Source organism: Macaca thibetana, chromosome 6 (assembly GCF_024542745.1).
Source record: "Macaca thibetana thibetana isolate TM-01 chromosome 6, ASM2454274v1, whole genome shotgun sequence".
NCBI lineage: Eukaryota > Metazoa > Chordata > Mammalia > Primates > Cercopithecidae > Macaca > Macaca thibetana.
In genome coordinates, this window is record NC_065583.1 from 112909502 (window position 1) to 112921824 (window position 12323).

A 12323-nucleotide genomic window follows, 5' to 3' on the forward strand; every position below is an offset into this window, starting at 1 on the left:
TTTGAGATACAATCTGAAAGTTTCCTAGATTCGAACACTGGGAATCACTGGGGCCGCTTTCTCTCATTCTCATTTCAAAGGCAGTGATTAAAGTGCTATCAGTAGTATGGAAATATTAATACAGTCCATAGAAAAGATGGAAAAGTGCAGTCACTTAAGATGAACAACTCAGTTGTGCTGCCATTTTATGAGGTTGTCATGCTTTGAGAAATTATATGTTCTGACTAAAAATAATTTTTCAAAGTCCAAATTTTAAAAACACCACTAATAGTCTTGTGTTTTAAAAGCTAGAGGTACTGAACTTTTTAAAATTGGTCCTAAATACATACTGCATCATTTTATACTAAACACATAATACATTATTGTACAATTAGATTTAATAGTTAGAATAGTGTATACTCCAGATTTTTTACACGGGGCTTTAAGTTAAAGAGCTGGTTTGTCTCACATACTATGTATCTATTCAATGCACAGACGCTTTTTAAAATAATATAAACTCCCCTATATTAGCATGTCATAATAATCCCTGTAAATATGTGTTTACTAGCTTTATTGATAACTGTTCTAACTTAAGGACAAATTCAGACAACAAACATGGTGTATGAATACAACAAGTTCATTTCATGAGCAATGATATGGAATATTATAAAGAATAGAAATCATCCCTTGGTTTTCAACAATATTTATTGAGTTCCTCCTAGATGCTAGTACATTTGTTATATGACCTTTAATTTTAAATAACTCAACTATACCCATCTACTTATTTAGCACACTCAAAACTCACATATTACAGTGTGCATTTTACAGAAGAATACGCAGACACCAAGAGGGTGTGTGACCTGCTCAGGATTACCTTGCAACATAGGGTTGGAGCCAGGAATGGAGATATGCAGGTTTCAGCCTAGCTTTACTAATACAAATATACCTCATTGGCAGGTTCAAATGTTCCACATAGTATCTATATTTGTAAATTAACTTAATTCTTAAATTCACTAGGTGGCGTTACTCTTATGAACTCTACAGTGACATCTGTGGTAATATAAATACATAAAATGTGTACTCTGTAAGTAGTCTCCTTACATTGGAATTTCTAAAAACAGCTACTCTATGTAATGTCTTTCTTTAAATGTTAGATGCAATGGGAGTAAAAGCAAATTAGGTTTTGTATTAAGCCAGGGTAAAGTTGTAACCATGAAGTGGCAGAACTTTTAAGCACTTTTATGTTGTTATTTTTCACAGCATGAAGACTTATCTCATCCAGAAGAGAAATATTCTTTATCCATTATACAGAGGACAGCAGGTGTAGTAAAAATATATTAAGTACAATAAAAACCTAGCACTCTAATAATATATTAGTAAATATTCCTTTGTTTTGTAGCAAATCTTTTAAATAGAAAACAGCTCCATTATTTTAATTAATGAAAAATAATGATTCCTTTATTTCTAAAATTAAAGGCCCATGAAATTCATGCCCCTCACAAGCACCATATGCTTCAACCATCTCCTCTGAAGTTGTGATAATAGACATATTACAGAAATGACAAAAACTCAAAAAGGAATTTCTTCTGAAAAACACATTTTCAGATCATTTAAAATGAATTAACGGAAAGAGAAAACTCACAGAAGAATTACTATCCAGTCACTAATAATCTGAACTATTCAGAGTTTAATAGAGTTAATCATCTTTTTAACAAAGAGCCTTTCCATATTTAACAAGTGACCCCGAGGAGGACGTGGACACAAACAGCTGTGCATTACCAGAACTTTATAGAGGTGATGAAAACAAAGAAAAGGAAATCCACAGCAGTGACTAACCACACTGTGCATTCAAAAACAATGACCACACTGAAATTCATTAAGGAGGTAGTCTGTTTACTTAGGTTTGAACAATAGATGGTATGTAACCCCAACTTCTCTAATCCCTCTTTTGTTTAGCTTCAAATAATCCTTTAGTTGCCTATATTATAATATTAATATTATAGTAATGTGACTATTAGTATTAATAATTGATACTTAGAACAAAAAGCAGAGAGCTGAGATTCAAAGACTTAATATTAAGGAAATATTTCTAAATGTGCTGTATATTCTGTATTCGCAAGCATTTTTTTAATATGAAAATAATATATGAGTTTAACAATGGCTAATGATTAGATTCTTTCACAAAGAAAAAATATCACTTCCACACAGGACAAAGAGTTATGCAGGAGTTAACCATACTAATGGTGAACATACTGATGTTCTGGCTTCCTTAAACTTATCAACTGCCAAGCAGATGTTTCATTGTTTCTTTTTTTTCCCAAGTTTTCTCATTTGCCAAGTTTTAACTCAGAATGTATTTGTACAATAAAGTCAAAGTAATTTCATTAGAGAAACTTGGGCACAAAAAAAGCAAGGCAGTGAGATACATATCTTTTCTTCTCTCAACATAAACAAATTACAGCAAACTTTGATTGAACTGCCAGCAAAAACTTTCATTTCACTGACGGGGAAAATTCCCAGCAGCTGCACACAACTGCAAGGCGATCAGACAGATGCCGCCGAGTGGAGGTTGATCCCGACACAAAACTGAGTCCTGTGTTCCCAGAATTGAAAGGAGTTGCTACCCCTCGACAGACTTCCCAGACACTTGACAGCATGCCAGATCAGTGCATCAGCTGTCACTGCCAGCCACGATTTAACTATTCTTGAATAACCAATAGAAAAACAAACCACCAAAGTGTCAAACTAAAAGTCGTATCTATTGTCTCTGACAAAAGCAGCTTCCTCATTGAACCCTGTGATGTGTCATACCTGTAACTAGAAACTCCATATAGCGTTGCCATGTAGATACTAAGAACTATGCACATATTCGTGCTCAGTAAAGGAATGACAAGGGAACTTTGAAATTCTCAATGGCTGGCCACTGACAATGCTACATGTCAAGAATGGAGCAGTCTCCTACCTGGAGCCCTCTTCGTCTTAGAATGCTGGACTCATCCATCTCACCCTCTGCTTTCTCTGAGCCTCTCACAACAGTCTAGCCATGCTGTACTACCTCTACTTCGGCACGCTAATTCAGAGCCCAGCAGCTGCTAAACACTTACATCACGCTCTAGCTGATTGGAGCCCAGAGTCAGCTGGTCCAGCTTAGTTATTCACTCCAGCAACTTCGGAGATCACGGATGCTTGCAGTTCGGTGGGAGAGAGCAGCAAGTGGGCTCAGACACCTAATGCATTTATCCAGGCAGAGGAGGCTCTTGCTATTAGACAGGAAATTGTGAGATCCTTGTTTTCTCTTCTTCAAAATGCTGGCTGTAGTATTCCAGGAGACCACTAAATGGCTTTTGGCAGTAGCTTTGGGTCAAGCCCCATCTGAAGCAACTATAAGGTCACAGTGGCTAAGTAAATCAGTGGTGACAGACACCTCTGTAAAAGACAGCCGCTGATTGGGATGGTGAAAAACTAGGGCACAGCTGGTCAGCCAAGCAGCACCACTATGCCTGGCGCTCATCTCTTCTGAAGGCATCAAAGAAAACAAAAATGTAGCAGAACACACATGCTGCCTGCAAACCCGAAAACGGAGGGCTCAAGGCAGCTGCTCTCCAGCCACCGAACCCTTTACACCTCCCAGCGTGAAAGCCCATTCATTTACATAAATACCTGCCAGTCAATTCCTAGCCCAAAGACAGAAACAGTTTAGATTTTAATTTCCCTCATGATAATAACTTAGTTCTGCTGATACCTGATCAAAATGTAAAAATGGGGGGTGGGGGAGGATTCTAAGAGCCATCATTAGTTGGAATATTTAACCTATGTATAGTCTATAAGCAGCTAAAAAAAAAAAAAATTCCCATCATGTGCAATTTCACAGTCTGTTTCAGCTTGTTTACTCCGCTCATCCTCATCTTATTTCAATTGAAAGCAACCAAGAGATGAATATTAAGTTTTCATTACTGGCATGGCACAGGAGTAACAACATACGACACTACCAATTTACAATAAATTATTCCTCCTTGGTGTCTATTCTAAAGATATGTAAATTGAGAGAATAGTTTGATCCTGAGAGAGATACAAGGACTAACAGTACTTTGTCTAAGAACTACCTCTTTCACTCTATCCATCAGAATAATTATTTTTCTTGAAAGTTAGGAAGACAGGTATAAACATTTTTTTAAATCACTAACTCCTGGATTTTACTTAACCCAGTTATCTAGTGATGTTTAAATGTGGGAGAGGGGAAGGAAGTGTCTAGCTGTTCCCTACCCATTCACCTGCTATTCCACTCGTTTTCCATCTCTTTCTGTCTGTCAACACACTATTAGGCTTGCTATCAATTGATTAGATTATGTCATTAAAAATAGCTCAGGGATTTATGAATCTAACCACTGAGGAAAACTAATTGCATTTTATGTTCCCAAAAGGTCTTTGCGTACATCTCCAGACATACAAAGAGAAGCCTGTCAAGAAATGCCACACCTAGCAGAGAAAGGTGTCAGGGTATTTTTCCACTTAGGCATGTTCATTTCATACCACTTAAGGAAGAAAGCCCCAGAGAGATTTTAGCTCTTGCTTATATGTGGAGGAGTAATAGAATCTCTAATGCAAAACACAGCACAAAAACTAGTCGTTCTTCAAGTCAAAGTGTATCAACAAATTCTAGCACAAATGAATTTTTTAAAAAGATTTTTAAAACTATGTTTTTTGTTTAAATCAAAGGACAAAATAAACAAAAACCACCTAAGAGAGGGAGAAAGGGCCAGCCTTGTTATATCTTTTGGCAATCTGTAATGCTGGTGGAGAACAGACCCCAACCTTCACAGGCTCACCTGCACTTGAATCTGTTCCTGCAAGGAAAAAATCTGGCTCTTCAGTGAAAACAAAGGGAATGATAGTTGTTGCCTGCTTTCTCCCTCAAGTCACCCTCCTGAGGGAGGAGCACAAAAAGTTCCCTGAATGTCAAGAGTTGTTTTAGACAAAGCCTTGGCAGCAACTCCAAATATATTTACCAACTTACAGTGTCATTGCTATCTGCCCACAGATGCAAAAGGAAGTCCTGACTGATTTTGGAAAATATCTTGACCCAAGAAGCTCAATTTTTATAAGCAAAAGTCAAGCATGGTGTACACACATACACTTCTACTCTGAGGACAACCATCTTCATTGTGCTGGTCCTTCTAGAAAAACCGGGGTCTAGAGAAGGACACCAAGTTCCCACTACAGAGAAAGAGATGGGGGATGGAGGGGTCATGGGGGGACAAACCAATTTCCCCCTTGAAACACAAATTAGGTCATCAGGAGAACAAAGGAAGCACTATCAGAAGACATTTCGAGGACACACTGTCAAAATGTCAGCCGACGTGCGTGCATCTTAGGCACTCTGCAGCTCGAGGTGTTTGGGAGGTGGTGGGAGTGACAAACGGGAATCTGGCTAAGGACAAAAAGTATGTTTCTTAACAAAGGAATATTCTGAGATAAAGTCTAAGTGAGTGTTCCACCATTAACTAAGTCTAAAATGAGGATTATGACCATCATACCATCAAATCTAGTATGAAAAAATATCGATTACCTGTCAAAATGTATCATTTTGAGAAGTGATACACATACATTTTAAAGAAATAAAACCAGCCAGAGGCAAAAACATTTGGGACAAAAATGAAAGGCTGCTGAAAAATAACATCAAGCAATAATGGCTTAGCGGAGGGAATAGTAAAAGGAAAATTGCTACATTTACCCTTTGCTATATATTTTCTCATCAAGATAAGCCATGTGTTAAAATGCAATAAAAACTTCAAATGATGACACTATTCACAGGTAATAATTAGGATCTAGCCTAATTTCCATTAATAAACTCATTTTTCCTGCAATTTTATACCTTCATGGAATATGTTCACAATATTGTAAGTCAATTCACAAAGCACCAGCCTCAATATGTATTGCTTTTACATGTGTATTCAAATCATAAAATCTGGTAGGCTTTGTCATTAATTGTAATCTAAAGCCAGGGCTTTGTAGTATTTCATTAAAATAAAATTATTTGTATGGATACACCACATGCCCACTCTATTATAGGCATAATTTACTTCCTGGAATACTCAAAATCCATGGTCACTGTCATAAAGGTCAAATTTAAATTTTAAGAATTATTGCAATTAAATGGTTTACAGAAACAGTAACAACTCCAAATACCAACTGAGAAAAACCAGTGGGAAAGAAAACGTCTGGTTGAACATATTTCAAAAAAGCGTACATTGAGATTTTGTAATATTGTCCACAGTGATGTTTGGTACAAGGATATGGGTTTGTCCTCTGATTTACACGGCCAGATATCTTCCACGTGCAGTCATGTGCTACATACTGACATTTCAGCCAATGATGGGCCACATATATGATGGTGGTCCCATAAGATTATAATAGGGCTGAAAAAATCCTATTGCCTAATGACATCTTGATGATCCTGACTCTGTGTAGGACTAGGCCAGTGTGTGTGTTTGTGTGTGTGTGTGTGTGTGTGTGTGTCTTAATTTTTAACAAAAAAGTTTGCAAAGTTAAAAAATACATTTTTAAACAGAAAAAAGCTTAAAGAATAAGAATACAAAGACAGAAAAATATTTTGGTACAGCCACATAATGTGTGTTTTAAGCTAAGCGATATTGCAAAATAATTCAAAAGTTTTTAATATTAAAAAGTTTATAAAGTAAAAAGGTTACAGTAAGCTAAGGATAATTTATTATTGAATAAAGAAAAATATTATTTATAAATTCAGTGTAGCCTAAGTGTACATTATTTGTAAAGTCTACAGTAGTACACTGCAATGTATGAGGCCTTCACATTCACTCACCACTCACTCATTGACTCACCCACAGCAACTTCCAATCCTGCAAGCTCCATTCATAAGTGCCCTATACAGATATGAAATATCTTTTATATTGTATTTTTAAGGTACATTTTCTATGTTTAGATATACAAATACTTGCCATTGTATTGCAACTGACTACGTATTCAGTACAATAACATGCTGTATAGGTTTGTAGACTAGGAGCAATAGGCTATACCATCTAGGTTTGTGTAAGTACAGTCAGTGATGTTCACACAACAATGAAATCACCTAGCAACACATTTCTCAGAACATGTCCCTGTTAAGTGACACATGTCTGTACTTAGAAATAAGTTATCTCTTTTCACTAGTTCTGTGTTGGTTACCCCAAAGTAAACAAATCTTCTGATGTTACCCATTCTTCAGCAACTGAAATGTTCATCGAGGAAGTACTGTGAGGAACAGTGGAGGCGTTCCCACTCCACTCCACTCCACTGGCCTAATCCAGCCCCATCTGGCAGCTCTCACTGAACTGCCTACCCAAAAGTCATGGGAGCCGAAGTTGGAGGGCAGTGGAGAGGATCGTCCTCTGGTAAAGATGTTGTTTCTCCCACCACACTAGCCAGAAGGAAGAGTGACAGAGGAGTGATAGAGAGGAGTACCACTGTGTTGCCCTGTCCCTCATCCCACCAGTCAGAGTTCTGGGTGTGCTAGGAATGTGATTTCCAATACCATCACTACAGTTTGGGGTGGGATCTCTCCTGAACACCATCTTGCGTTAAGTGTGACCATGATCACTACTTCTCAACAAGGCAGACAGCCATAAAATAGATATCCCATTGGTCACTTGTAGACAACAGACCAAGGGTTCATATGTCTTTCTACATGTTCATTCAGAGGTAAGTCAATATGGCCAAGTGGATGAATATCTCCATTCATTCACTGATTACTTCTTTCCATTCATAGATAACTGCCAGTGGCCAATGAATATGTTGTATTAGATCATAAAAGATTACAAAGGAGAAACAGATGATTCATGAAAATACATACATCCATTATTGTGATTATAATATCTTGAATGCCAAAGAGCAACACAGCTGTGAGATTAGTGTCTACATTTAAATTCCCTCTTAATTTTTGTACTTTACTTTCCCTAATGTCTCACTTCTAAATATTAATAACAATGGCCAGCCGGGTGCCATGGTTCATGCCTGTAATCCCAACACTTTGAGAGGCCGAGGCAGGTGGATCACCTGAGGTCAGGAGTTCGAGACCAGCCTAGCCAACATGGTGAAACCCCATCTCTACTAAAACTATAAAAATTAGCAGGGTGTAGTGGCACACACCTGTAATCCCAGTTACTCAGGGGGCTGAAGCATGAGAATCTCTTGAACCCAGGGGGTGGAGGTTGCAGTGAGCCGAGATTGCACCACTGCACTTCTGCCTGGGTAACAGAGCAAGACTCCATCTAAAAAAAAAAAAAAATGGCCAACATTTGTTGATCACATTACGTGCCAGTCATTGCTATAAGTGCTTTATATGTATCATCTCATCAAACCCTCACAACATGAGTGAGAAGCCATTATAATTCCCATTTCACAGATGAAGAATCAACACTCAGAGAAGTTAAATAATTTCCTTCGATTCCACAGCCAAGCCAAGGTAGGGGTGGTGTATTAGTCCATTTTCATACTACCTAAAAAAACTGCATGAGACTGGGAAATTTATAAAGGAAAGAGGTTTAACTGACTCACAGTTCAGCATGGCTGGGGAGGCCTCAGGAAACTTACAATCACAGCAGAAGGTGAAGGGGAAGCAAGCCACCTTCTTCACGACATGGCAGGAAGGAGAAGTGTCAAGTGAAGAGGGGGAGAGTCCCTTATAAAACCATCAGATCTCATGAGAACAGCAGGGGGGAAACGGACTCCATGATCCAGTTACCTCTATCTGGTCTCTCCCTTGACACATGGGGATTATGAAGATTGTAATTCAAGATGAGATTTGGGTGGGGACACAAAGCCAAACCATATCAGCTGGGATAGGATACCAACCTTGATCAGGTTGACTCCAGAGTTTGAGCTCCTAACACCATGCTCTACTGCCTCTTGGAGTTTAAACAGAGAAGGAAACAGTGATTTCAAAGTGAATTAATAATGTGAAAGATGTCAGATCCTTTAGCTCCTGAGAAAAAATGAGCACATCATAAGTTGTCAATGGTCAGAGCACACCAGAAAGAGCATTCCAATCCCCAATTCTCTGAGCCATGTGCCTATAAAAGAGACAAGCAGCAGGGCCCCCAGCTACTTTAGAGGGGAAATTAGAGATACTCCCCTGGGCAGGAGGGGTGGAGGAAGAGGGCTGGTCAGAAACAGGCTTCTTTCTATTTTCCTCCTAAATGTCTCTGGGCCCCCACTCTGAGCTTGAACAACTCTTCATCCTTCTGACTTCAAAATTATACAGTCCTAAATATAACACATTTATTTACAATCAAGTGTATTCCACAAAACCAAGAGCACCCTTCCCATTGCCATGTCAGGCATAACACACATCCCTGCTAACTTGCAGGGGTTCTGACAGCTCTTCATTTTCTAGTCTGATGGTTTTTCTGGAATTTACCATGGAAGGCAACTCCTTAATTCTCTTTCCTTTTAGGTGAAATGACTCAGGGCAAGGCCACTCACTCTGTTCTGAGCAGTGCTGGGAAGAAAGGAGGAAAAACCCCAACTCTGACATCTGCCTTGATTTCCTGGAAGCCGTGCCTCCCCAGTGTACTTATAAGTACCAGGTGCTGAGAGCCAGTCCCTGTGCAGGCTTTGCCAAAGAGAAAGCTGGTAGGCTGGGCAAGTCCCTGAACTTCTGGTTTCTCATCTGTAAAATGAAAATATTATGGGCTTATCATCAGGAAGCTGGGGAAGTGAAGAGGCAACCTTCTGGGAAATTGAGAAACTGGTTTCACTGCCCTCAAGGTAAAAAGGCAGCCCATGCCCCTCACTGTGGACACCTGGTGCCTCCCTACTGAACCCACAGTCCTGTCTCCTAACCCTCTATCCTCCTCCAGGCCATTACTGTCTCACCAAGCGTCTGCTTCACACAGCTGCTCAGCTACCTTCCTGGCTTCAAGGATCCTGCTCTGAACATGCTCAAGGCTGAGGAGGGCACCGAGGTTTCCCATCAGCCCCTCCTCAACACCAGTCTCCCAAGTCAGACAGCAGAGTTCAGAAACCAGTGATGAGCTGAGCCTAACATGCCTAAAACACACACTACAGCATTAATGTTCACACTGAGAACAGGTTAAATCCTCAGCTAAGGTTGACATGAATCTTTATTACCATATAAAATTAATGCCATAACATTACAATATTACTGCCTGCTGTTATTAATGGCTAATCTTTAGGAATATTTACTATTCATTAAAGTAACATACAAATGAACCAGATATTAATTACCGTGTCATCAAAACTCAAAAGTAAAATGACACCTGGAAACAGGTTCCACACTATTTAAAGTGCCAGGTGATATTACACTCAGGAACAAATACCAAAGCCACAAATTTTCTCTCCCTATACTTTAAAATAGTCATTTGAAATTTTAAATAAAGTTCTAACCTCTAAAGTTAACAAAGGTAAAGACACAGCAGACACGTACTGTATATGTCTTTTTCTCACCAAATAAAACAGACTTTGAACCTGTCAGAAAGACTAAAACAAAGGGCAGTCTGCCTTCCAGGGAAAGAAGGAATTTTTTCCACTCCAAAGAAAAGAGAGTGTCTCATACCTTCCCACTGATAATACAACAAAGTCTGAATTTATCCAAAGAGGAGCATTTTCTAAAACACGTTTCATTTAGCAAAAATTGCAGGTGGGGTCAGTAGCGAGCATATGCCTATGAAATAAGCCACATCCCATGTTGCCTGCGTTCAGCTCTGTTTTCCTTCCCACCTGCAATCCTGAAGACTTCTTAAATGTATGCAATTGGTGATTTCTACAAGGTAACATGCATGATTTTGCTTAAGTCTTTTCACAAGAAAGCTATATTGCCTTGACGTTTGCATCATCTTTTTTTATCTAATTATTTCTGGCATATTAGCCATCAAATCACTACTGACAATATGACAGGAATCATGGTATTGAAAAAATTACATCCTAGGAAGAAATAATAAAATATAAATCACATACATAATTTTCTTTTGAACATTTTAACAATGACACCCTCATATACATATGAAATATAGCAGACTATCCTCATAAATGCCCTAACATCAATCACAGCAGGAAAATATTCTCTACTTTGCAAACACACGAATCCAACAAAATATAGCATTTCTAATAAAACTGGGTAATAGAACTTCATTTTTTTTCATACGAGAGTGTTTATGAAGATCTGATGATTGGAAATAGCTCCAATATATATTTTTTCAATTATGTCCCTTCCTGTCTAAATGATGCACAGCTAACACTGGGACCATGAACTAATATTTAGCAAAGTCCCATATGTCATATTAATATACAGATTAAGAAGGAACTAGATGAGTGAAGTGATGTTGGCAGTATTGCCATTGTATGATAACTATCCATTGCAGAAGCTTTAGAAACTCATATGTTAACATGTATATTTACTGAAGATAATACTAACGGCATCATCTAAGCATTTTATGAGCTTCTGAAACAGAGATTCCTACAATTATCCCTAAAGTGAAAAGATGAACCTAGAGATAAAAGATCAAGGAAAATTATTATTTTTTAAACTTTGGACTCTATATTCCAAGTATAGCTACTACATCAGAGATTAGAAAAAGCACGTTCAGGCTATATATGTATTTAAAAATCCCACAGTGGCTGAGCGCAGTGACACATACCTATAATCCCAGCACTTTGAGGGACCAAGGCAGGTGGACTGCTTTAGCCCAGGAGTTCAAGACAGGCCTGGGCAACATAGTTTGTATTGTTTAAGAAGTGTGAAACCCCATCTCTAAAAAGAAAAAAAAAAATCCCACAAAAATTATCTGGGTATGGTGCTGTGTGCCTGTAGTCCCAGCTACTTGGGAGGCTGAGGTGGGAGGATCAATTGAGCCTGGGAGATCTAAGCAGCAGTGAGCTGAGATTGCACCAGTGCACTCCAGCTTGGGGGACAGAGTGAGACCCCGTTGGAAAAAAAAAAGAAAAAAAGAAAATCCCACAGTGAGGAGAAGCTAAGTTCTAGATTAAATGCACTGTTGCCTAGCCAAACTTCTCAAAAAAAAAAAAAAAAAAAAGTAAACACGAAATGGAAAAGACTCTGGAAAATTTTCTAAGGCAAAAAACCAAGCTTGTCACCCTTGTCACCCAATCGAATTTAAAATATGATTGACCAAAGACATACATGTTAACTAAAATTAGTATGGGATCCCTCGTGTGAATCAAGCATTCTTTCTTACATCTGTGTTTTTATATTAGACAGGCATTACAACTTAGATCTGAAGTGACTGTGCAAGCTGACTATTTTAAACCCTAAGTTTAAGATCATGTTTTCAGCCTTAGTCTACCTAGAGGCA

General features: G+C 38.4%; 1 protein-coding gene across 11 annotated transcripts in view; it reads right to left on the bottom strand.

Moving 5' to 3' along the window:
- Window positions 1–12323, bottom strand: part of MAST4 (microtubule associated serine/threonine kinase family member 4) — a 575926-nt gene that overhangs the window by 344979 nt on the left and 218624 nt on the right. For 4 of the 11 annotated variants that reach the window (XM_050794448.1, XM_050794442.1, XM_050794445.1 and 1 more), the window contains exon 1: window positions 2942–5277. The exons of the other annotated variants lie outside the window; for them this stretch is intronic. In XM_050794448.1, coding sequence (XP_050650405.1) covers window positions 2942–2980 — 39 coding nt within the window. In that variant the 5' untranslated portion in view covers window positions 2981–5277. Of the gene's footprint in view, window positions 1–2941; window positions 5278–12323 lie in introns of those variants that run through there. 11 annotated transcript variants of the gene reach the window in all.